We start from the raw sequence: 25634 nt of genomic DNA on the forward strand, positions 1-25634 counted from the left end.
ATCTGAACAGCTCCCACACACTCCGATACTGCGTAGAGACCGCAAGTAGACCCGGCCCACTGCGCCGCGTGGATATTTCCTGGCTGATCCACACCAACCGACCGACTGCCGCACACCGGCTAGCCGGGAACTATAACCACCAGGTGCGAATATCGACACACACCGCTGCTGCCACACGTAGAAAGATGAAGAACTACGGCATAACCGCAATAACCGCGGGAAACCAAACGCAGAGTAACAAAGTTGAAACCAACAGGTAAGCCGGGGCCACCGTCATGCATGTTCCACAGGTCGTAAACCTCTCGAGCGGTTTCGACCAAACTTGGCACAGACAATCCTTATTGCCGGGGAAGAAGTGCCGTGTGGATAAGAATCAGGTAGTTCCAGTTGGGATGAGGGTGCTACAGAGGTGGACAGAGAGGAGATCTGCAGTGTGAGGGGGATGAGGAGATGGTGGGAGAGGGAGGAGGGAGGGGGAGACGTGCGGGCTGGTGAAGCTGTGGGTAAAAGGCTAGTGAATAAACAAAAACAATGTGAGTAGTCAGTAAACTTTAATTATTCATTTACACTGAATTTCAGAGGTTTTGTTTTGTCACGCAGTAAAGCCTTTGTGTTTAACGGTGATTTGAGCTATTGTTATGAAATGAAGCACATAAGCACACATGTCAGACCCTTGTACTCTGTTGTTTTCACCGTCTTTGTCGTCAGGTGCCGTAAGGCGAGAAGCCAGTGGCGAATTGGTTCACATTCCCCGTTCAGTCCCCGCCGCCCGTCACACCCCAGAAGCACTTGTTGCTGATGCCCATCATCATGCCGTACCCCGGCCAGCAGCGACACATCTCGGGAGCCACGCAGTCCGCGTTGATGCAGCCGTTGGTGCACACCGGCTTGCAGCGGATGGGGGCCTTGGACCTTACCTCAAGGTACGTCCTCTCGTCCCTGCAAAAAGAAAACAGTGGGTTCACGTACTAAAGAGACGGACACACGTTCTCAGCATATAGCAATCTTATGCACAGGTTTCCATGAATGAGGAAAAAAAAGACAAAGAACTGGACGCAGTTAGGAACCAACTACCATTCTTCAGATTTCTGGTTCTCTGCTGCAACCTGTGATGGAATATGTGGACTACAGTCACTTCCACAAGAAAGTGTACGCCGTTATCTGTATGAAAAAAAAAAATACACTATTACACTGAAGCGACAAAGAAACTTGTATAGGCATGCGTATTCAAATACAGAGGTATGTAAGCAGGCAGAATGCGGCGCTGTGGTCGGCAACTCCTATATAAACAAGTGTCTGGCGCAGTTGTTAGATCGGTTACTGCTGCTACAATGGCAAGTTATCAAGATTTAAGTGAGTTTGAACGTGATGTTATAGACAGTACACGAGCGATAGGGCACAGTATCCTCCAGGCAGCGATAAAGTTGGGATTTCCCCATTTCACGACTACACCGTGAATATCAGGAATCCGGTAAAACATAAAATCTCCAAAATCCCTGAGGCCGGGAAAAATCCTGCGAGAACGGTACCAACAACGACTGAAGAGAATCGTTTAACGTGACAGAAGGGCAACCCTTCCGCAAATTGTTGCAGATATCAATGCTAGGCCATCAAAAAGTGTCAGCCTGTGAAACATTCAACGAAACATTCAACGAAACATTCAACGAAACATTCAACGAAACATTCAACGAAACATTCAACGAAACATTCAACGAAACATTCAACGAAACATTCAACGAAACATTCAACGAAACATTCAACGAAACATTCAACGAAACATTCAACGATAAGGGCTTTCGAGCTGAAGGCCCACCCGCGTACCCTTGATGACTCCATGATACAATTTATGCTTCGCCTGGGCCCTTCAGAACCGACATTGGAGTGTTGATTGGAAATGTGTTGCCTTGTGCAAAGGTATGGAGAAAACATCATGAATCCAATGCATGTCAGCAGGGAACTTTTGAAGCTGGTGGAGGCTCTGTAATGGTGTGAGGCGTGCGCAGTTGAAGTGATATGGGACCCCTGATACGTCTAGATACGACTCTGGCAGGTGACACATACGTAAGCATCCTCTCTGAACACCTGCATCCATTCATATCCATTGTGCATTCCGACGGACTTGGTTAATTGTAGCAGGACAATGCAACACACCACACGTCCAGAATTGCTACGGAATGGCTCCAGACACACTCTTCTGAGTTTAAACATTTTCTTGGCCACCAACCTACCCAGACATTAACATTACTGAGCATATCTGGGATGCCTTGCAACGTGCCGTTTAGAAGAGATCTCCATCCCCTCATACTCTTACGGATTTATGGACAGCCCTGCAGGATGCATAGTGTCAATTTCCTACAGCACTACTTCAGACATTAGTCGAGTCCATGCCACGTCGTATTGCGGTACTTATGCGTGCTCGCGGCGGAGATGTACCAGTTTCTTTGGCTCTTCAGTTTATACGCATATGCTTATATGAAAATACATGCTATTACCAACTGTACAATTACTAATAGTTAATCAAATCGCCAACATTTATTATTACAGCTTGGCATGCTTTTCACGAGATTGTCAGCATATTTTCTCGGTTCCGATCTCCATATCGCCCTGACTTCATATGACTGCTGCTTCAGAGTAAATATTGGCTTTCCCTTACCCTGCATTTTAACATACGACCAAACATTTTCGATGGATTTGCATCCGGAGAAATTTCAATCCATAGTGGACTCCCCACTGTCTTGTTACCACGATGTACAGAGATGGCTGCTATGTTTCGGATTATTATCCTCTTGAAGGACATAGTTTGCCTCGTTCGGACCAAATAGCTTCTTAAGGGACCTCAGAAGGCATTTTTGATAAATACTGCACATGTTTTCTGCATTTAAATTGGCTGCAAGCAAGTGCAAATAGCCTAAACTGCAACTGACAAATTCGAAATATTCAGCTCTCACACTATTTATATATACACTGTGCAAAAGCGCATTGAGTACAGATTCTTGACCACTACCAGAGATGTCTCCGCGGACGTTACATTTGAAATATGGCTACACGTTCTTGTGGAACTGACTATACGTCTTTGACAATAGAATCCACTCCATTCCGTAACGTATTGTTGTCTAGAGAGGTCTGAACCAGCTACCAGTTACTGTATCCATGTGGCAATGATTTGCAGTATGGAACCAAATCCATATAAGAATGTCACATATTCTGCTTGTTTTCGTACTGGAGCTGAAACATATGTAATTAAGTGGCAACTGCGAGGAGTGCATTTTCTTGTATGTTATTATTTAAAAAGACATGCTGTTGTCATAGAGATGGTATCCAGAGGAACGTCCTTGGTGTTTGTGTGTATGGCAGGAAATACTGAAAGCAGTCATTTTGAGGTTAATATAACAATGTTGTACTTTAAGCATATAATAATTCCTAGTGGATGTATTATATAATATTAATCATGAAGTTGTATTAACAACTGTAAGCCACAGAATATTGTAGAATATAGGCCTGTGTCATTAAACACATCACTGTCATCCAACAGGTCAGAATGAAAAACATCCTCTTCAAACCCATAGATAAATTTGGAGTACATCGCCGTTAGAGAAAGAACATAGTTAACATAAAGCATGATGTACTCAACAACATAGGTAATTCGCTGGAACTTCGTTAGATAAGAACAACGAAGGCGAAACCTTATTCAGTATTTAGGAACAAGAACTTCGACTAGAATTTTGTTGAAGAAAATGTTCAGCGAAAGTCTGCAGGCCGCCCAGAATCTTCGCCAGGCCTAACAGTATTCTTGATAACTTTATGTTCAAATGTTAAATCAAAATAATGATAATTAATTGAAACCTTCAGCTGGCGACAGGTGTTGTTGATATACCTAGATGGGGACAGCTGAAAATGTGTGTTCTGACCGGGACTCGAACCTGGGATCTCATGCTTACATGGCAGACGCGCTATCCATCTGAGCCACCGAGGACACAGATGAATAACGCGACTGCAGGGACTTAACCCTCGCACGCTTACCATGAGACCCACATTCCCAACTGTCCACAATCTACATTCGTAATTTTCCTAACAGATATTTGCCCATCCACTCATGACTCGCGCCAACTAGGTGTGTTCTTTAGAAAACAGTTACTATCTTCATATATAGTTAAATCATTATCACTGCCAAAAATTACAGGACATAAAATAGATAATGCATCTCATTCCAGGGTATGTCAAACAGTTTTATGAAAACAGCTTCAGACCCTGGCATTATGAATGCTGTTGACGGCGTTGATGGTACAATTTATTTCACTTTGGAGTAGTTTTCAATCATGTCAGCGTGCAAAAGAATCGCATGGGCATATTGTTGTTTCTTCAGTCTGAAGACTGGCTTGATACAGCTCTTCATGCTACTCTATACTGGACAAGCCTCCTCATCTCCGAATAACTACTGAAATCTACATCCCTATGAATCTGCTTATTGTATTCATCACTTGGTCTCCCTCTGCTAGGTTTACCTCCCACAGTTCCCTCAAATACTGAACTGGTGATCCCTTGATGCCTCAGAATGTGTTCTACTAACAGATTCCTTGTTTTGGTCAGGTTGTGCCACAAATCTCTTGTCCCCCAAATCTATTCAGTACCTCCTCATTGCCCGCCGGGTTGGCCGTGCGGCCTAACGCACGGCTTTCTTGGCGGGAAGGAGCGCCTGGTCCCCGGCACGAACCCCCCCCGGCGGATTTGTGTCGAGGTCCGGTGAGCCGGCCAGTCTGTGGATGGTTTTTAGGCGGTTTTCCATCTGCCTCGGCAACTGCGGGCTGGTTCCCCTTATTCCGCCTCAGCTGTGTCGGCGATTGCTGCACAAACAAGTTCTCCACGTACGCGTACACCACAATTACTCTACCACGCAAAGATAGGGGTTACACTCGTGTGGTGTGAGACGTTCCGCGGGGGGTCCACCGGGGGCCGAACCGCAGAATAACCCTGGGTTCGGTGTGGGGCGGCGGAGGGGTGAAGTGGACTACGGTAGTCGTCGTGGGGTTGTGGACCACTGTGGCTACGGCGGGGATGGAGCCTCTCCGTCGTTTGTAGGTCTCTGGTTAACATAACGTAACCTCCTCATTAGTGACTTGATCGACCCAGCTAATATTTAACACTTTCTGCAGGAACACATTTCGAAAGCTTCTATTCTCTTTTTGTCTAAACTGTTAATTGCCGTCGTTTCTCTTCCACACATGGCAACACTCCAGAAAAATATCTTCGGAAAAGACATACTAACACTTAAATTTATATTCGATGTTAACAAATTTCTCTTCTTCAGAAACACTTTCCTTGCCATTCTCTGTCTACAATTGATATCCTCTCTACTTCGGTCATCGTCAGCTATTTTACTGCCGAAATAGCAAAACTTAATCTACTACTATCAGTGTCTCATTTCCTAATGTAATTCCCACAGCATCACACGATCACCTGATTTAGTTAGAGTACATTTCAGTACCCTCGTTTTGCTGTCGTTAATGTTCACATTCTTCTTTCACAAACTATCATTACTGTACTATCCATTCCGTTTAACTGATCTTCTAAGTCCTTTATAGTCTGACAGAATTATACTGTCATTGGCAAAACTCAAAGTTTTTATTTCATCTCCCTGAACATCAATTTCTTCTCAAAATTTTCATTCCGATTTCTTTACCGCTTGTTCAGTGTATAGACTGAATAACATCGGCGATAAATTACAACTCTATCCCACACTCTTCTCAACCACTGCTTCCCTTTCAAGCCTCTTGACTCTCTTAACTACCGTCTGGCCTCCATACAAGTTGTAAATAACCTTTTGCTTCCTCTGTTTTAGCCATACTACCTTAAGAAATTTGAAGAGTTCATTCCAGTCAACACTGTCAAAAGCTTTTCCCAAATCTACAAATGCTATGACCATAGGTTTTCCTCCCCTTAACCTATCTTCTAATGTAATTCGTGTAGTCAGTATTTACTCACGTGTTTTAACATTCCCCGTAATTCGAAGTGATTTTTCCCCGTGGTGTTACGTTATGTGTATAAACTAAAGTGTCAATGTTCGTTTGTTCAAAATCGTGCATCTCTGAAAATTTTGGACCGACTGCTTTGGAATTTTCACACTAATTTGCATCCTAATACAGTCGTGTTTCTAGTTTTGTTTGTAACAAAAATTCCGTATTATTAAATTTATAAAAATTATGTATTACGTATATTAAAAATAGATATACAAAAACAGGTAGCATGGAGAGCTGCATCAAACCAGTTTCTGGACTGAAGACCACAACAACAACAACAACAACAACAAAAACAGATGCGTATTCCAATGCAATGCTCTTTCAAAATTTCAAAGCATTCATTCGGAATCCTTCGGAGACTTGGGATTAGAAACATTTACAATTTTTATATGTATATGTTTTGTACATGTATAAGATTTTTTATACGTGTACAAGTTTTCATACAAGTACAGTCATAGATATATTGAGACTCTGAAGAAACGATCTCCGAAAGTTCTTTATGTATTGCTTTGAAATTCTGACACAGAATTGCATTCGAATACTCTAGTGTTTTTATATACATACTGGATCGGCGACTGGATGAATGTCAAAAAACGTGAATAATGGTTTGTTCAAAATCGTTAATTTCCGAAAGCTGTACGCAGATTGCTTTGAAACTTTGATGCGAAGTAGAATTATCGTACGGACGTGTTTTTAGGTTCCTAATTCTTTAATAAACGTGCAAATAATATCTGTATACATATAGTATATAAAGACAAAACATTGCTACCTATCCGATTTCCCTCAAATTTTTACACGTTATTGTAACAAACGTGTAGACATATTTAGACTATATATACAGGGTGGTTCATGAAGATATGCAAATATCTTAATATGTTATTCTGAAAGTAAAACTAAAGAAAAATGTTCATATAAACATAGGTCCGCAAATGTTTAGTTACGAAGTTAAGGTTACTAAAAGACTTTGCCTGGAATTTAGCAACTTCGTGAATATGAAGCCGTCGCAAAACTGTACCAGGTTAAAGTAAAGCACGATTTCCATTTATTTTGTTGTTGTGGTTGGTCTACGTAGAACAGCATCGATAATATCCTCGTCATCGTCTTCATGTATCGAGTGCTCGTACTGATGACGCTAGATAGAGAACCTCTCTCCCGGAAGATTCGAAATACTCCACTAATGGTTCGTGCATTCGGAATCCTCCGAGATGGATAACGTAAGCGATATTCGTTAACTGCAGCCCTAGCATTAACATCACATTTGCCATAAATAAACACCATATCGGCGTATTCCCCTGTCGTAAATTTGAAAGGCATCCACATTTCATAAATAATCTGCAAACCACGAGAGTTACTACGTGGTATCACTTAAATGCACTGTTGCTATTGAGTTCTTTCACTGAATACAGAAAACTAACTCGTTTCAAGGTTAGGAAACAACAGAAACAACTCACTAGCGGTTGCCAACAATGACATATACGTTTCTATATTCTTAATGGAAAGTAAACAAACTTACTCGTATAATAATGTTTGCTTCTCTGGATGTTCTGGTAAAATATTGCAGATACACTTCTGGTACATTTTTTATTAGATTCACCAGACAAATTGGAACAAAATAAATGGAAATCGTGCTTTACTTTAACCTCGTATAGTTTTGCGATGGCTTCCTATTAGCGAAGTTGCTAAATTTCAGGCAAAATCTTTTGTTAGCCGTAATTCCGTAACTAAACATTTGCGAACCTATGTTTATATGAACTTTTTTTTTTAGTTTTTCTTGTAGAATAACATATTAAAGTATTTGCATATCTTCGTGAATGACCCTGTATGTAATATACAGTTGCGTAACGTTGTTACCAAACAGGAAACTTGTATTTACGGCTTATTGGTTTACGACTAGAAAAATACTGCAGAATATGAATTTGCAATAATAGTAAGCATGGTTTACGTTCAGAGAGAGGAGGAAGACGAGGTGGACATAAGGGTGGGGGAAAATAGGCATTGAAAACGGCAAGGAGGAGATGGACAGAGAGAAGGGACAGTAGGACATAGAGAGAGAGGGGGAGAAGATGGAGAGAGAAAGAGGGAGAAGGTGATGGACTGAGAGAAGGGGAGAGAAAGGGACCAGGAGGAGACGGAGAGTTGGTTGGTTGGTTGGTATAAAGAGAGAGAAGGGACCAAACTACAATGTCATCGGTCTCTTGTTCCTAATTAAAACAATGATACAAGGGTGAGAATAAAAGGGATGAAACATATTACACAAAACGGAAAGAAAGGAAAAGCCACAAGAACGAAGGGAAGGCAATGAATACTAAAGGGAACAAAAGAGAACAAGAGAGAGACGCTAGAAACAGAAGGTAGTAAAACATGGAAGCAGATTACAGTGGCTGGCCAACCACGAGAATAGAAAGGGAAAGCCAGCCACTCTGCAACACATCAAAACCTCCACCCTAAAAGCACTAGGGTGGAGGGCACAGATGGACAAAGGACATGCGCTAAAACCTACAGGGTTATTAAAAATGATTGAAGCGATTTCACAGCTCTACAATAACTTTATTATTTGAGATATTTTCAAAATGCTTTGCACACACATACAAAAACTCAAAAAGTTTTTTTAGGCATTCACAAATGTTCGATATGTGCCCCTTTAGTGATTTGGCAGACATCAAGCCGATAATCAAGTTCCTCCCACACTCGGCGCAGCATGTCCCCATCAATGAGTTCGAAAGCATCGTTGATGTGAGCTCGCAGTTCTGGCACGTTTCTTGGTAGAGGAGGTTTAAACACTGTATCTTTCACATAACCCCACAGAAAGAAATCGCATGGGGTTACGTCGGGAGAGCGTGGAGGCCATGACATGAATTGCTGATCATGATCTCCACCACGACCGATCCATCGGTTTTCCAATCTCCTGTTTAAGAAATGCCGAACATCATGATGGAAGTGCGGTGGAGCACCATCCTGTTGAAAGATGAAGTCGGTGCTGTCGGTCTCCAGTTGTGGCATGAGCCAATTTTCTGCGGGCTACGCGTGAAACTTGCCCGCACGCGTTCAACCGTTTCTTCGCTCACAGCAGGCCGACCCGTTGATTTCCCCTTACAGAGGCATCCAGAAGCTTTAAACTGCGCATAGCATCGCCGAATGGAGTTAGCAGTTGGTGGATCTTTGTTGAACTTCGTCCTGAAGTGTCGTTGCACTGTTATGACTGACTGATGTGAGTGCATTTCAAGCACGACATACGCTTTCTCGGCTCCTGTCGCCGTTTTGTCTCACTGCGCTCTCGAGCGCTCTGACGGCAGAAACCTGAAGTGCGGCTTCAGCCGAACAAAACTTTATGATTTTTTTCTACGTATCTGTAGTGTGTCGTGACCATATGTCAATGAATGGAGCTACTGTGAATTTATGAAATCGCTTCAATCATTTGTAATAGCCCTGTACATAGAAAACCCACTCTCACGGATAAAACGTAAAACTAAAGCTGTTGTGGAGGCATTTTCGCCCAACACCGAAGGCAGGGAGCTTGGAAAGTTTAAAAGTCTGCCGCAGAGCGACTGAAAGTGGGCAGTCCAGCAAGAGGTGGACGATTGTCGTTTGGCAGCCACAGCGACACCGAGGAGGGTCCTCGTGATGGAGGAGTTAACCGTTCGTTAGCCACGTGCGACCAATGCGGAGCCAGCAGTGGACAACTGATTCCCTAAGAGAGGCTTGCATAGAAGGCTTCCACACATTCATAGTCTCCCTAATGACACGCAGTTTGTTGTGCGTGCTGTTATGCCATTTCGTCTCCCAAAGTCGGAAAACCCTGCGGTGTCAGACAGAGCTCCGGAAACGCCCATCTCCGGAAACAGTTTCCGCGTCGCCTCTTTGGCCAGCCTGTCGGCAAGTTCGTTGCCGGGGATTCCGACGTGTCCTGGGGTCCACACAAACACCACGGAACGGCGGGACTGTTCCAGGGCATAGATGGACTCCTGATGGACGCTACCAGAGGGTGGCGAGGGTAGCACTGGTCGATAGCTTGTAGCCTGCTCAATGAGTCAGCACACAGGAGAAATGACTCGCCAGGGAATGAGCGGATGTACTCAAGAGCACGAGATATGACCACCAGCTCTGCAGTCAAAACACTGCAGCCAACTGGCAAGCAGTGCTGCTCAGCATATCCTCTATGGAAATACACTCCTGGAAATGGAAAAAGGAACACATTGACACCGGTGTGTCAGACCCACCATACTTGCTCCGGACACTGCGAGAGGGCTGTACAAGCAATGATCACACGCACGGCACAGCGGACACACCAGGAACCGCGGTGTTGGCCGTCGAATGGCGCTAGCTGCGCAGCATTTGTGCACCGCCGCCGTCAGTGTCAGCCAGTTTGCCGTGGCATACGGAGCTCCATCGCAGTCTTTAACACTGGTAGCATGCCGCGACAGCGTGGACGTGAACCGTATGTGCAGTTGACGGACTTTGAGCGAGGGCGTATAGTGGGCATGCGGGAGGCCGGGTGGACGTACCGCCGAATTGCTCAACACGTGGGGCGTGAGGTCTCCACAGTACATCGATGTTGTCGCCAGTGGTCGGCGGAAGGTGCACGTGCCCGTCGACCTGGGACCGGACCGCAGCGACGCACGGATGCACGCCGAGACCGTAGGATCCTACGCAGTGCCGTAGGGGACCGCACCGCCACTTCCCAGCAAATTAGGGACACTGTTGCTCCTGGGGTATCGATGAGGACCATTCGCAACCGTCTCCATGAAGCTGGGCTACGGTCCCGCACACCGTTAGGCCGTCTTCCGCTCACGCCCCAACATCGTGCAGCCCGCCTCCAGCGGTGTCGCGACAGGCGTGAATGGAGGGACGAATGGAGACGTGTCGTCTTCAGCGATGAGAGTCGCTTCTGCCTTGGTGCCAATGATGGTCGTATGCGTGTTTGGCGCCGTGCAGGTGAGCGCCACAATCAGGACTGCATACGACCGAGGCACACAGGGCCAACACCCGGCATCATGGTGTGGGGAGCGATCTCCTACACTGGCCGTACACCACTGGTGATCGTCGAGGGGACACTGAATAGTGCACGGTACATCCAAACCGTCATCGAACCCATCGTTCTACCATTCGTAGACCGGCAAGGGAACTTGCTTTTCCAACAGGACAATGCACGTCCGCATGTATCCCGTGCCACCCAACGTGCTCTAGAAGGTGTAAGTCAACTACCCTGGCCAGAAAGATCTCCGGATCTGTCCCCCATTGAGCATGTTTGGGACTGGATGAAGCGTCGTCTCACGCGGTCTGCACGTCCAGCACGAACGCTGGTCCAACTGAGGCGCTAGGTGGAAATGGCGTGGCAAGCCGTTCCACAGGACTACATCCAGCATCTCTACGATCGTCTCCATGGGAGAATAGCAGCCTGCATTGCTGCGAAAGGAGGATATACACTGTACTAGTGCCGACATTGTGCATGCTCTGTTGCCTGTGTCTATGTGCCTGTGGTTCTGTCAGTGTGATCATGTGATGTATCTGACCCCAGGAATGTGTCAATAAAGTTTCCCCTTCCTGGGACAATGAATTCACGGTGTTCTTATTTCAATTTCCAGGAGTGTATGAGAACCCTATGTGACCGTCAGCCATTTAGCCGTCGCTGTAAACCACTTCAGAGCTCCGGAACACGTCAAGAATCCTTAGAGACAATCTCCATTCCTTCCGAACTGACTATGCAAATGTGGCTCAAATGCAAAGATGTAGTAGCAACAGCAATTTAGAGATTCATACCTCATAAACTGGTAAGAGATGGAACTGATTCCCATGGTACACAAAACAGGTACGAACGCTGTTGCAGAGGCAACGGAAAAAGCATGCAAAGTTCAGAAGAACGCGAAATCCCGAAGATAGGCTAAAATTTACAGACGCGCGAAATTTGGCACGGACTTCAATGCGAGATGCCTTTAATAGGTTCCACAACGAAACATTGTCTCGAAATTTGGTAGAAAATCCGAAGAAATTCTGGTCGTATGTAAAGTACACAAGCGGCAAGACGCAGTCAATACCTTCGCTGCGCAGTGCCGACGGTACTGTTACCGGTTCAAAAATGGTTCAAATGGCTCTGAGCACTATGGGACTCAACATCTATGGTCATCAGTCCCCTAGAACTTAGAACTACTTAAACCTAACTAACCTAAGGACAGCACACAACACCCAGCCATCACGAGGCAGAGAAAATCCCTGACCCCGCCGGGAATCGAACCCGCGAACCCGGGCGTGGGAAGCGAGAACGCTACCGCACGACCACGAGATGCGGGCACTGTTACCGACGACTGTGCCACTAAAGCGGAGTTATTGAACGCAGTTTTCCGTAATTCCTTCACCAGGGAAGACGAATGGAATATTCCAGAATTTGAAACACGAACAGCTGCTAGCATGAGTTTCTTAGGGGTTGCGAAGCAACTCAAATCGCTTGATACGGGCAAGTTTTCAGGTCCAGATAGTATACCGATTAGGTTCCTTTCAGATTACGCTGATACAATAGCTCTCTACTTAGCAATCATATACCACCGCTCGCTCACCGATAGATCTGTACCTACAGATTGGAAAATTGCGCAGGTCGCGCCAGTGTTTAAGAAGGGTAGTAGGAGTAATCCATTGAACTACAGACCTGTATCATTGACGTCGGTTTGCAGTAGGTTTTTGGAGCATATACTGTATTCAAACATTATGAATCACCTCGAAGGGAACGATCTATTGATACGTAATCAGCATGGTTTCAGAAAATATCGTTCTTGTGCAACGCAGCTAGCTCTTTATTCGCACGAAGTAATGGCCGCTATCGACAGGGGATCTCAAGTTGATTCCGTATTTCTAGATTTCCGGAAAGCTTTTGACACTGTTCCTCACAAGCGACTTTTAATCAAGCTGCGGGCCTATGGGGTATCGTCTCAGTTGTGCGACTGGATTAGTGATTTCCTGTCAGGAAGGTCGCAGTTCGTAGTAATAGACGGCAAATCATCGAGTAAAACTGAAGTGATATCAGGTGTTCCCCAGGGAAGCGTCCTGGGACCTCTGCTGTTCCTGATCTATATAAATGACCTGGGTGACAATCTGAGCAGTTCTCTTAGGTTGTTCGCAGATGATGCTGTACTTTATCGTCTAGTAAGGTCATCCGAAGACCAGTATCAGCTTCTAAGCGATTTAGAAAAGATTGCTCTATGGTGTGGCAGGTGGCAGTTGACGCTAAATAACGAAAAGTGTGAGGTGACCGACATGAGTTCCAAAAGAAATCCGTTGGAATTCGATTACCCGATAAATAGTACAATTCTCGAGGCTGTCAATTCAACTAAGCACCTGGGTCTTCAAATTACGAACAACTTCAGTTGGAAAGACCACATAGATAATATTGTGGGGAAGGCGAGCCAAAGATTGCGTTTCATTGGCAGGACACTTAGAAGATGCAACAAGTCCACTAAAGAGACAGCTTACAGTACACTCGTTCGTTCTCTGTTAGAATATTGCTGCGCGGTGTGGGATCCTTACCAGGTGGGATTGACCGAGGACATCGAAAGGGTGCAAAAAAGGGCAGCTCCTTTTGTATTATCACGTAATAGGGGAGTGAGTGTGGCATATATGATACGCGATTTGGGATGGAAGTCATTAAAGCAAAGTCGTTTTTCGTCGCGGCGAGATCTATTTACGAAATATCAGTCACCAACTTTCTCTTCCGAATGCGAAAATATTTTGTTGAGCCCAACCTACACAGGTAGGAGTGATCATCAAAATAAAATAAGAGAAATCGGAGCTCGAACAGAAAGGTTTAGGTGTTCGTTTTTCCCGCGCGCTGTTCGGGAGTCGAATGGTAGAGAGATAGTATGATTGTGGTTCGATCAACCCTCTGCCAAGCACTTAAATGCGAATTGCAGGGTAATCATGTAGATGTCGATGAAGTGACAGCGGAGAGCGGCGGGGTTAACGGAGTCCTCAGGGCCGTGCAAAGGTCCAGGAGAAACTGCGGCCGAGGCGTACACCATGGAGGCGTACGTGAACGGACCGCAAGTAGAGGTGGTAGTGGGAAGGACTCCAGTTCGGAGAGAAGGGAGATGGAGAGAGATAGAGTGGTGAAGAAGCTGACCAGAGAGAGGGAGGTAGGAGCAGGACAGAGACAGGGGAAGAAGGAGACTAGGACGTATATCTGATCCCCATACATACTGAAGCTTGTGCTTTCCCTTTTGTTTCTTTTGCATTTGTGCAGTCCGAGTCACACCAAAGCGTGGCTGGGTACAGCTAGTGGCTAAATAAGTAGGTAATTATTGAGACGGAAAACATTATTTTAACTCGTGTAGTATGTAGTAGCAGTAGTGTCCCAATGGTACTCACTTGAAACCGCGGCCGCAGTTGCACGTGTTGTGGCGAACGCACCCTCCTCGTGGACAACCAGGTGGGCACCAGGGCTTACACTTCAGCAGGTCTTTCGTTGGCGGCGGCTGCCTCAGCTGCCTGTGGTGGACAAGTAGACAACACAGTCAGAGTCACGCCTCGATGCTGCTGCTGTACTCCATGTACAACTTATCGTAAGGGTCTACGTCTACATCTCCATACATACTCCGCAATCCACCATACGGTGCGTGGCGGAGGGTACCTCGTACCACAACTAGCATCTCCTCCCCCTGTTCCACTCCCAAACAGAACGAGGGAAAAATGACTGCCTATCTGCCTCTGTACGAGCCGTAATCTCCCTTATCTTTGTGGTCTTTCCGCGAAATGTACACTGGCGGCAAACACTGGAGATTTTAGCCTCATCATGCGAGTACATCTACCTTAGATGTTGGCTGAAACCAGACGTAAACAGTAATGAAATCCTAAACTCAGATTGGAATGCATACCGCAGAGACAGGCTGGACAGTGAAGGGCGAGGCGTGTTTATAGCGATAAGAAGTGCAATAGTATGTAAGGAAATTGACGGAGATCCGAAATGTGAAATAATTTGGGTGAAGGTCACGGTTAAGGCAGGCTCAGACATGGTAATTGGGTGTCTCTAGAGGCCCCGTGGCTCAGCAGCTGTTGTGGCTGAGCACCTGAAGGATAATTTGGAAAATATTTCGAGTAGATTTCCCCACCATGTTATAGTTCTGGGTGGAGATTTTAATTTGCCGGATATAGACTGGGAGACTCAAACGTTCATAACGGGTTCAAATGGTTCAAATGGCTCTGAGCACTATGGGACTTAACATCTATGGTCATCAGTCCCCTAGAACTTAGAAATACTTAAACCTAACTAACCTAAGGACATCACACAACACCCAGTCATCACGAGGCAGAGAAAATTCCTGACCCGCCGGGAATCGAACCCGGGAACGGGAAGCGAGAACGCTACCTCACGACCACGAGCTGCGGACGTTCATAACGGGTGGCAGGGACAAAGAATCCAGTGAAATTTTTTTTAAGACTGAAGACTATCGTGAGCACTTAAACAGAGAACCGACTCGTGGCGATAACATATTAGACCTTCCGGTGACAAACAGACCCGAACTATTTGAAACAGTTAACGCAGAACAGGGAATCAGCGATCATAAAGCGGTTACTGCATCGATGATTTAAGCCGTAAATGGAAATATTAAAAAAGGTAGGAAGATTTTTCTGTTTAGCAAAAGTGACAAAAAGCAGATTTGAGAGTACCTGACGGCTCAACACAAAAGTTTTGTCTCAAGTACAGATAGTGTTGAGGATCAGTGGACAAAGTTCAAAACCATCTTACAATATGCGTTAGACGAGTATGTGCCAAGCAAGATCGTAAGAGATGGGAAAGAGCCACCGTGGTACAACAACCGAGTTAGAAAACTGCTGCGGAAGCAAAGGGAACTTCACAGCAAACAAACATAGCCAAAGCCTTGTAGACAAACAAAAATTACGCGAAGCGAAATGTAGTGTGAGGAGGGCTATGCGAGAGGCGTTCAATGAATTCGAAAGTAAAGTTCTGTGTACTGACTTGGCAGAAAATCCTAAGAAATTTTGGTTTTATGTCAAAGCGGTAGGTGGATCAAAACAAAATGTGCAGACACACTGTGACCAAAATAGTACTGAAACAGAGGATGACAGACTAAAGGCTGAAATACTAAGTGTCTTTTTCCAAAGGTGTTTCACAGAGGAAGACTGCACTGTAGTTCCTTCTCTAGATTGTCGCACAGATGACAAAATGGTAGATATCGAAATAGACGACCGAGGGATAGAGAAACAATTAAAATCGCTCAAAAGTAGAAAGGCCGCTGGACCTGATGGGAAACCAGTTGGATTTTACAAAGTACGCGAAGGAATTTGCCCCCCTTCTTGTAGCGGTGTACCGTAGGTCTCTACAAGAGCGTAGCGTTCCAAAGGACTGGAAAAGGGCACAGGTCATCCCCGTTTTCAAGAAGGGACGTCGAACAGATGTGCAGAACTATAGACCTATATCTCTAACGTCGATCAGTTGTAGAATTTTGGAACACGTGTTATGTTCGAGTATAATGACTTTTCTGGAGACTAGAAATCTACTCTGAAGCAATCAGCATGGGTTTCGAAAAAGACGGTCATGTGAAACCCAGCTTGCACCATTCGTACACGAGACTCAGAGGGCCATAGACACGGGTTTACAGGTAGATATCGTGTTTCTTGACTTCCGCAAGGCGTTCGGTACAGTTTCCCACAGTCTTTTGATTAACAAAGTAAGAGCATATGGACTATCAGACCAACTGTGTGATTGGATTGAAGAGTTCCTAGATAACAGCATATCATTCTCAATGGAGAGAAGTCTTCCGAAATAAGTATGATTTCAGGTGTGCCGCAGGGGAGTGTCGTAGGACCGTTGCTATTCACAAAATACATAAATGACCTTGTGGATGACATCGGAAGTTCACTGAGGCTTTTTGCGGATGATGCTGTGGTATATCGAGAGGTTGTAACAATGGAAAATTGTACTGAAATGCAGGAGCATCTGCAGAGAATTGACGCATGGTGCAGGGAATGGCAATTGAAGCTCAATGTAGACAAGTGTAATGTGCTGCGAATACATAGAAAGAAAGATCCCTTATCATTTAGCTACAATATAGCAGGTCAGCAACTGGAAGCAGTTAATTCCATAAATTATCTGGGAGTACGCATTAGGAGTGATTTAAAATGGAATGATCATATGAAGTTGATCGTCGGTAAAGCAGATACCAGACAGATTCATTGGAAGAATCCTAAGGAAATGCAATCCGAAAACAAACTAAGTCGGTTACAGTACGCTTGTTCGCCCACTGCTTGAATACTGCTCAGCAGTGTGGGATCCGTACCAGACAGGGTTGATAGGAGAGAGAGAGAGAGAGAGAGAGAGAGAGAGAGAGAGAGAAGATACAACGAAGAACAGCGCGCTTCGTTATAGGAATATTTAGTAACCACGAAAGCGTTACGGAGATGGTAGATAAACTCCAGTGGAAGACTCTGCAGGAGAGACGCTCAGTAGCTCGGTACGGGCTTTTGTTGAAGTTTCGAGAACATACCTTCACCGAGGAGTCAAGCAGTATATTGCTCCCTCCTAAGTATATCTCGCGAAGAGACCATGAGGACAAAATCAGAAAGATTAGAACCCACACAGAGGCATACCGACAATCCTCCTTTCCACGAACAATACGAGACTAGAATAGAAGGGAGAACCGATAGAGGTACTCAAGGTACCCTCCGCCACACACCGTCAGGCGGCTTGCGGAGTATGGATGTAGATGTAGATCTTTCTAGGGACTCTGACATAGTCGACCATACAGTGAGGCGACAAAAGTTACGGGATACTTCCTAATATCCTCTCGGACATCGTTTTTCCCGGCATAGTGCAACAGATCGGCGTGGCATGGACTCAGCAAGTCGTTGGAACGTCCCTGCAAAAAATACTGAGCAACGCTGCATGTTTAGCCATCTTCAACTGCCAAAGTGTTGCCGGTGCAAGATTTTGTGTACGAACTGATTTCTCGATTACGTCCCATAAATGAAACTACCTGACAGATTAAAACTGTGTGCAGGACTGAGATTCGAACACGGGACCTTTGGCTTTCGCGAGAAAGCGCTCTACAATCTAAACTACCCAAGCACGACTCCGGCCCAGTCCTCACAGTTGCCAGTACCTCGTCTCCTACCTTCCAAACCTTGCAGAAGCTCTCCTGCGAACCTTGCAGAACTAGCACTCCTGAAGGAAAGGATATTGCGAAGACATGGCTTAGCCACAGCCTGCGGGATGTTTCCAGAATGAGATTTTCACTCTGCAGCGGAGTGTGCGCTGATATATTTCCCAGTAGATTTAAACTGTGCCCCGGATCGAGATTCGAACTCGGGACCTTTGCCTTTCGAGGGCAAGTGCTCTACAATCTGAGCTACCCAAGCATGACTCACGCCCCGTCCTCACAGCCATGTCCCATAAATGTTAGATGGGATTCATGTCGGTCGATATAAGTGGCCAGATCATTCGCTCGAATTGTCCTGTATATTCTTCGAACCATTGACTAACAACTGAGGCCCGATGGCATGTCGAATTGTCTCCAGAACATGAAGTCCATGAATGGCTTCAAATGATCTCCAAATAGCCAAACATAACATTTCCAGTCAATGGCCGTATCAGTTGGACCACAAGACCTAGTTCAGTCCATCGATACTCTGGCGTTAGGAACTTGCTTATTAATAATAGTGATGCTGTAACTGTTGCTTGGTAATATTTACTGACAAAATGCAACCTAACGCTAGATTGCGTACTTACTGCTATCCTGTGTGGCCGTTTTCTAGAACGACTTTAAAAGAGAGAGAGATTATTAACTGATCACCGATGCGTCAGTTCTCGATTGTGTTCAGGAGACGTACGCAATCAGAATCTTCCATGAAATTACCTAAGAGACCTATTTGAATATACAAATGGAAATGAAAGCAAATTAGTGGAATTTCGTAAGAGAATGATTAACAGATCGGAAGTTGAACACATTAGTGGTTTCCCAAGTACAATCGAGACACCGCGATAAAGAGCGAACCTGTAATAAAGCTCATATACACTCCTGGAAATGGAAAAAAGAACACATTGACACCGGTGTGTCAGACCCACCATACTTGCTCCGGACACTGCGAGAGGGCTGTACAAGCAATGATCACACGCACGGCACAGCGGACACACCAGGAACCGCGGTGTTGGCCGTCGAATGGCGCTAGATGCGCAGCATTTGTGCACCGCCGCCGTCAGTGTCAGCCAGTTTGCCGTGGCATACGGAGCTCCATCGCAGTCTTTAACACTGGTAGCATGCCGCGACAGCGTGGACGTGAACCGTATGTGCAGTTGACGGACTTCGAGCGAGGGCGTATAGTGGGCATGCGGGAGGCCGGGTGGACGTACCGCCGAATTGCTCAACACGTGGGGCGTGAGGTCTCCACAGTACATCGATGTTGTCGCCAGTGGTCGGCGGAAGGTGCACGTGCCCGTCGACCTGGGACCAGACCGCAGCGACGCACGGATGCACGCCAAGACCGTAGGATCCTACGCAGTGCCGTAGGGGACCGCACCGTCACTTCCCAGCAAATTAGGGACACTGTTGCTCCTGGGGTATCGATGAGGACCATTCGCAACCGTCTCCATGAAGCTGGGCTACGGTCCCGCACACCGTTAGGCCGTCTTCCGCTCACGCCCCAACATCGTGCAGCCCGCCTCCAGCGGTGTCGCGACAGGCGTGAATGGAGGGACGAATGGAGACGTGTCGTCTTCAGCGATGAGAGTCGCTTCTGCCTTGGTGGCAATGATGGTCGTATGCGTGTTTGGCGCCGTGCAGGTGAGCGCCACAATCAGGACTGCATACGACCGAGGCACACAGGGTCAACACCCGGCATCATGGTGTGGGGAGCGATCTCCTACACTGGCCGTACACCACTGGTGATCGTCGAGGGGACACTGAATAGTACACGGTACATCCAAACCGTCATCGAACCCATCGTTCTACCATTCCTAGACCGGCAAGGGAACTTGCTGTTCCAACAGGACAATGCACGTCCGCATGTATCCCGTGCCACCCAACGTGTTCTAGAAGGTGTAAGTCAACTACCCTGGCCAGCAAGATCTCCGGATCTGTCCCCCATTGAGCATGTTTGGGACTGGATGAAGCGTCGTCTCACGCGGTCTGCACGTCCAGCACGAACGCTGGTCCAACTGAAGAGCCAGGTGGAAATGGCATGGCAAGCCGTTCCACAGGACTACATCCAGCATCTCTACGATCGTCTCCATGGGAGAATAGCAGCCTGCATTGCTGCGAAAGGTGGATATACACTGTACTAGTGCCGACATTGTGCATGCTCTGTTGCCTGTGTCTATGTGCCTGTGGTTCTGTCAGTGTGATCATGTGATGTATCTGACCCCAGGAATGTGTCAATAAAGTTTCCCCTTCCTGGGACAATGAATTCACGGTGTTCTTATTTCAATTTCCAGGAGTGTACAATTTGAACCTCATTTTTGGTTACTGAAAGAAAAGAATAAGAAGAAAATTGCTGCATCGTAAAATATTAATATATCTTGAACAAATTGGCATTAAACTTGTAGACATAGACAAATACACAATAAATGCATGGCTTACATCTGATATTTCTTTTGTACATGGCGCACTCCAATAATCGCTGCTTTGTCAGTTCGTTCCTTCTTAAAATTAAATGTCCTTGTGTGCGCGTAAGTACATTATATCTTCACCCCAGTTACCGAAACGTTTGTTCCTCGTTTCACATAGTTTTTACACAAAATAAAAATACAACTTATAGCAATGTAGTACGTCTTAACATGTCGGAGACAAAAGAAGTACAAGGGATAATGGAATCTCTAGGATATTTCTTAACAAAAGATAGATTGTTCTTTCTTCTGTTTCGCAGCTTCTTGCTATCAAGCGCTGTGGCAATGATTTTAAATATCTGCGCCCAACGGGTCATATAGTTTATTTAGAGTATTTAGACGCTAGACGCGCGTCTTGGTACAGGCGCACATTAAAAAAAATTCTTCTCTTTACTCTCGAGCTGTGATACTTACAAGGGAACCTCCCCATCGCACCCCCCTCAGATTTAGTTATAAGTTGGCACAGTGGATAGGCCTTGAAAAACTGAACACAGATCAATCGAGGAAACAGGAAGAAGTTGTGTGCAACTATAAAAAAAAAAATAAGCAAAATATACAAACTGAGTAGTCCATGTGAAAGATAAGCAACATCATCAAGGTTGCTCTAAGCACACGAGCGCCGTGGTCTCGTGGTTAGCGTGAGCGGCTGCGGAACGAGAGGTCCTTGGTTCAAGTCTTCCCTCGAGTGAAAAATTTACTTTTTTAATTTTCGCAAAGTTATTATCTGTCTGTTCGTTCGTTGACGTCTCTGTCCACTGTAATAAGTTTAGTGTCTGTGTTTTGCGACCGCACCGCAAAACCGTGAGATTAGTAGACGAAAGGACGTGCCTCTCCAATGGGAACCGAAAACATTCGATCGCAAGGTCATAGGTCAACCGATTCATCCACAGGAAAACACGTCTGATATATTCTATACGACACTGGTGACGGCATGTGCGTCACATGACAGGAATATGTTGTCGACCCATCTAACTTCTACACTTTGCGAATGGGTAAAACGATTCTTCTACCTTGCCCCATTTAGGTTTTCTTGTAGATGTGATAATCACTCCCAAAAAAGTGATGAAAACATAAGAGTTTGTCCCATAAACTGCAACAGATGTATGCAGCAGTTTCACAGTCACACAGTTTTGCCTGTGCTCTGTCAAAACATATGTTTTTAACGTTTTCAAATTTTTCCGTGTATAGACCGTGAAATCCTGTTTATGTCCAAGCAAATCTGAACATGTCCTGGAAATTTGGAGAGCGAAGTTGATTATGTGTGAGTGCCTGAACTTTGATAATTGCCTGAAAATAAAAAAATTAAATTTTCCACTCGAGGGAAGACTTGAACCAAGGACCTCTCGTTCCGTAGCTGCTCACGCTACCCACGGGAGGGAGGAGATTAGTGTTTAACGTCCCGTCGACAACGAGGTCATTAGAGACGGAGCGCAATCTCGGGTGAGGAAAGGATGGGGAAGGAAATCGGCCGTGCCCCTTCACAGGAACCATCCCGGCATTTGCCTGAAGCGCTTTAGGGAAATCACGGACAACCTAAATCAGGATGGCCGGAGACGGGATTGAACCGTCGTCCTCCCGAATGCGAGTCCAGCTACCCACGGGACCACGGCGCTCCTGGGCTCAGATCATGCTATATGTTGCTTATCTTGCCCATGGACTACTCAGTTTGTATATTTTGCTTATTTTTTCATAGTTCCACACAACTTATTCCTGTTTTCTCGATTGATCTGTGTTCAGTTTTTCAAGGGCTATCCACTGTGCCAATGTATAACTAAATCTGAAGGGGGTGCGATGGGGAGGTTCCCTTGTTAGCATCTTTACGAACTATAGCTCGTTGGCTGTCCTTTTCTTTTATGACAGATACCTCATATGCAAAGCATGTGAAATCCCATAATATTACAATACACATCCCATACCATTATAAGCCATCACCATGTTCAAAAATGTTCAAATATGTGTGGATTCTTATGGGACTTAACTGCTAAGGTCATCAGTCCCTAAGCTTACGCACTACCTAACCTAAATTATCGTAGGGACAAACACACACACACACACACACACACACACACACACACACACACACACACACACACACACACACACCTATGCCCGCGGGAGGACTCTAAACTCCGCCGGGACCAGCCGCACAGTCCATGAATGCAGCGCCTGAGACCGCTCGGCTATTCGCGCGCGGCTAACCAGGTTCCACAGTGCCTCGTTGACAATTTAGGTCAATAACTTTGTTGGTCTGCCAGACACTAGAATCCTACCACCAGCTCTTCACAATTGAATTCGAGACCGACCTGACCAGACTACGGCTTTCCAGTCGTCTGGGTCCAGGCGATATGGTCAAGAGCCCAGGAAAGGCGCTGAAATCGATGCCGTGATGTTAGCAAAAAGCACTAGCTCCGGTCGTCTGCTGCCATGGCCCATTAACGCCAAATTTCGCAGCAGTGTCCTAACGGTTACGTTCGTCGTTCACCTCAATTTGATTTGTGCGGTTAAATGGCTCTGAGCACTATGGGACTTAACATCTGACGTCATCAATCCCCAAGATCCTAACCAACCTAATGATACAGAGATTAAAATTCTTCTGGGAATTATGCGGCGTCATTGCTACACAACAATAATAAACTAGAATGAGATTTTCACTCTGCAGCGGAGTGTGCGCTGATATGAAACTTCCTGGCAGATTAAAACTGTGTGCCGGACCGAGATTCGAACTCGGAGCCTTTGCCTTTCGCGGGCAAGTGCTCTACCAACTGAGCTACCCAAGCACGACTCACGCCCCGTTCGCACAACTTTACTTCTGCCAGTACCTCGACTCCTACCTTTCAAACTTTACAGAAGCTCTCCTGCGAACCTTGCAGAACTAGCACTCATTGAAGAAAGGATATTGCGGAGACATGGCTTAGCCACACCCTGGGTGATGTTTCCAGAATGAGATTTTCACTCTGCAGCGGAGTGTGCGCTGATATGAAACTTCGCAGGAAAGGGGGAGACGAGATACTGGCAAAGTAAAGCTATGAGGAGGCCGCGTGAGTGGTGCTAGGGTAGCTCAGTTGGTAGAGCACTTGCCCGCGGAAGGCAAAGGTCCCGAGTTCGAGTCTCGGCCCGGCACACAGTTTTAATCTGCCAGGAAGTTTATTATTAAACTAAAACCGGCGTTTCGGCCGAATTTCAAAAGGCGTTCCTCAGGGCACGAACAAGGCCTTTGCAATTCGGCCGAAACGTCGGTTTTAGTGTATCATTGTTGTTAGTGTATAGCAGTGACGCTTAAACTAAAACCGGCGTTTCGGCCGAATTTCAAAAGGCGTTCCTCAGGGCACGAACAAGGCCTTTGCAATTCGGCCGAAACGTCGGTTTTAGTGTATCATTGTTGTTAGTGTATAGCAGTGACGCGGCGTAACACCCAGAAGAATTTTAATCACTATGACGCCGGCCACGGAAGCCTACGTTCTTACAACCTAAGGACATCCCACACATCCATGCCCGAGGCAGAATTCGAACCTGCGTCCGTAGCCGTCGCGCGGTTCCGGACTGAAGCGCCTAGAACCGCTCTGCCACCACGGCGGGCTTTGTGCTGTTATTTCACGTGGCATTGCTTGTCTGTTAGCACTGACAACTGCGCGCAAACGCCGCTGCTCTCGGTCGTTACGTGAAGGCCACTGTGTTGTCCGTGGCGAGAGATGGTGCCTGTAATTTGATATTTTCTGCAGATTCTTGACACTGTGGATCTAGGAATATTGAATTCACTGACGATTTCGAAAGTGGAATGTTCCACGAGTGTAGCTCCAACTACTATTCCTCGTTCAAAGCCTGTTCCTTCCCGTCGTGCGGCGAGAGTCACGTCGGAAACCTCTTCACATGAATCACCTGAGTACAAATGACAACTCCGCTAACGCTCTGCCCTTTTACACTTTGTGTACGCGCCACCACCGCCATCTGTATACGTGAGTGTCGCTATACCGTGAGTTGTCACCTGAGCGCAGATGAGATGATTAATAAAATGTGAAACAGATCCGTATCCACTGTCGTGACTTACCCACGTGAATCGTAGCAGTCAACCGCGCCCCCGGCGGCGGGCTGAGCTACTAAGCAGGCAGCAGTGACGGCGACGACGTAGACTACCAGCGGCGACATGACGGCGACTGGAGAAGAAGCAGCGGTCTGCGGCGATTGTCTGACCGTGACAGTGGGAACAATCTCGGTATATTTTATAGAGCTCGAAAGCGTTACATAAGGCTGGTTGCGAGTGCTGTTGCGGATACCGCAGTTACACGTTTCTATCCGCAGAGCCCGCCTTTCCTGTCTGTGTTCGCTTCCGCAGGTCGCGGCCAAGGAGAGGAAGTTCCGCGTAGTTTCGCTGGGTAAACAAGCTTGGCGGTTTTTGAATGAAATGTTGGAATGGGTAGTCGATTCGGCGGAGGAGGTGCTAAGGAGACATGGTGCGTCTTCCTTTTTGGAAGCACACCCTCAGAAATTAAAGTATCTCGGTGTACACTCTAAGACAGAAAAGTAAGGACTCACCACCAAGGAATTATCCGAATGGTGCAGAAAGTAACGTTCGTGTACGGGCCAAGCAGTGCACGTGCACGTGTACGGGCCAAGCAGTGCACGTGCACGTGTACGGGCCAAGCAGTGCACGTGCACGTGTACGGGCCAAGCAGTGCACGTGCACGTGTACGGGCCAAGCAGTGCACGTGCACGTGTACGGGCCAAGCAGTGCACGTGCACGTGTACGGGCCAAGCAGTGCACGTGCACGTGTACGGGCCAAGCAGTGCACGTGCACGTGTACGGGCCAAGCAGTGCACGTGCACGTGTACGGGCCAAGCAGTGCACGTGCACGTGTACGGGCCAAGCCGTGCACGTGCACGTGTACGGGCCAAGCCGTGCACGTGCACGTGTACGGGCCAAGCCGTGCACGTGCACGTGTACGGGCCAAGCAGTGCACGTGTACGGGCCAAGCAGTGCACGTGTACGGGCCAAGCAGTGCACGTGTACGGGCCAAGCAGTGCAC

The 25634-nt window shown here is 46.4% G+C and overlaps 1 protein-coding gene and 1 non-coding gene across 2 annotated transcripts; one reads left to right on the forward strand and one right to left on the reverse strand.

Annotated features, from left to right (window-relative positions):
* Positions 1 to 587: 587 nt before the first annotated feature.
* LOC126109741 (epidermal growth factor-like protein) lies at positions 588 to 24792 on the reverse strand. Its single transcript, XM_049914796.1, has 3 exons — positions 24659 to 24792; positions 14364 to 14483; positions 588 to 939 (listed from the first exon to the last, which is right to left on the reverse strand). The coding sequence occupies exons 1-3, from the start codon at positions 24754 to 24756 to the stop codon at positions 756 to 758; spliced, it is 402 nt and encodes a 133-aa protein (XP_049770753.1). The 5' UTR covers positions 24757 to 24792; the 3' UTR covers positions 588 to 755.
* Positions 23660 to 23734, forward strand: Trnap-cgg (transfer RNA proline (anticodon CGG)). The gene has a single exon. It is a non-coding gene; the product is annotated as a tRNA-Pro (tRNA).
* Positions 24793 to 25634: the final 842 nt, after the last annotated feature.

The sequence above is a fragment of the Schistocerca cancellata genome, chromosome 12 (assembly GCF_023864275.1).
Source record: "Schistocerca cancellata isolate TAMUIC-IGC-003103 chromosome 12, iqSchCanc2.1, whole genome shotgun sequence".
Lineage (NCBI taxonomy): Eukaryota > Metazoa > Arthropoda > Insecta > Orthoptera > Acrididae > Schistocerca > Schistocerca cancellata.

Excerpts from the sequence above, each read along its gene's own strand:
- LOC126109741 (XM_049914796.1), bottom strand. The coding sequence starts at position 24,756 with ATGTCGCCGCTGGTAGTCTACGTCGTCGCCGTCACTGCTGCCTGCTTA. Across the intron at positions 14,484-24,658 it reads GACTGCTACGATTCACGTGG|GCAGCTGAGGCAGCCGCCGC; the intron begins GTAAGTCACGAC and ends TGTCCACCACAG. Across the intron at positions 940-14,363 it reads AACTGCGGCCGCGGTTTCAA|GGACGAGAGGACGTACCTTG; the intron begins GTGAGTACCATT and ends TTCTTTTTGCAG.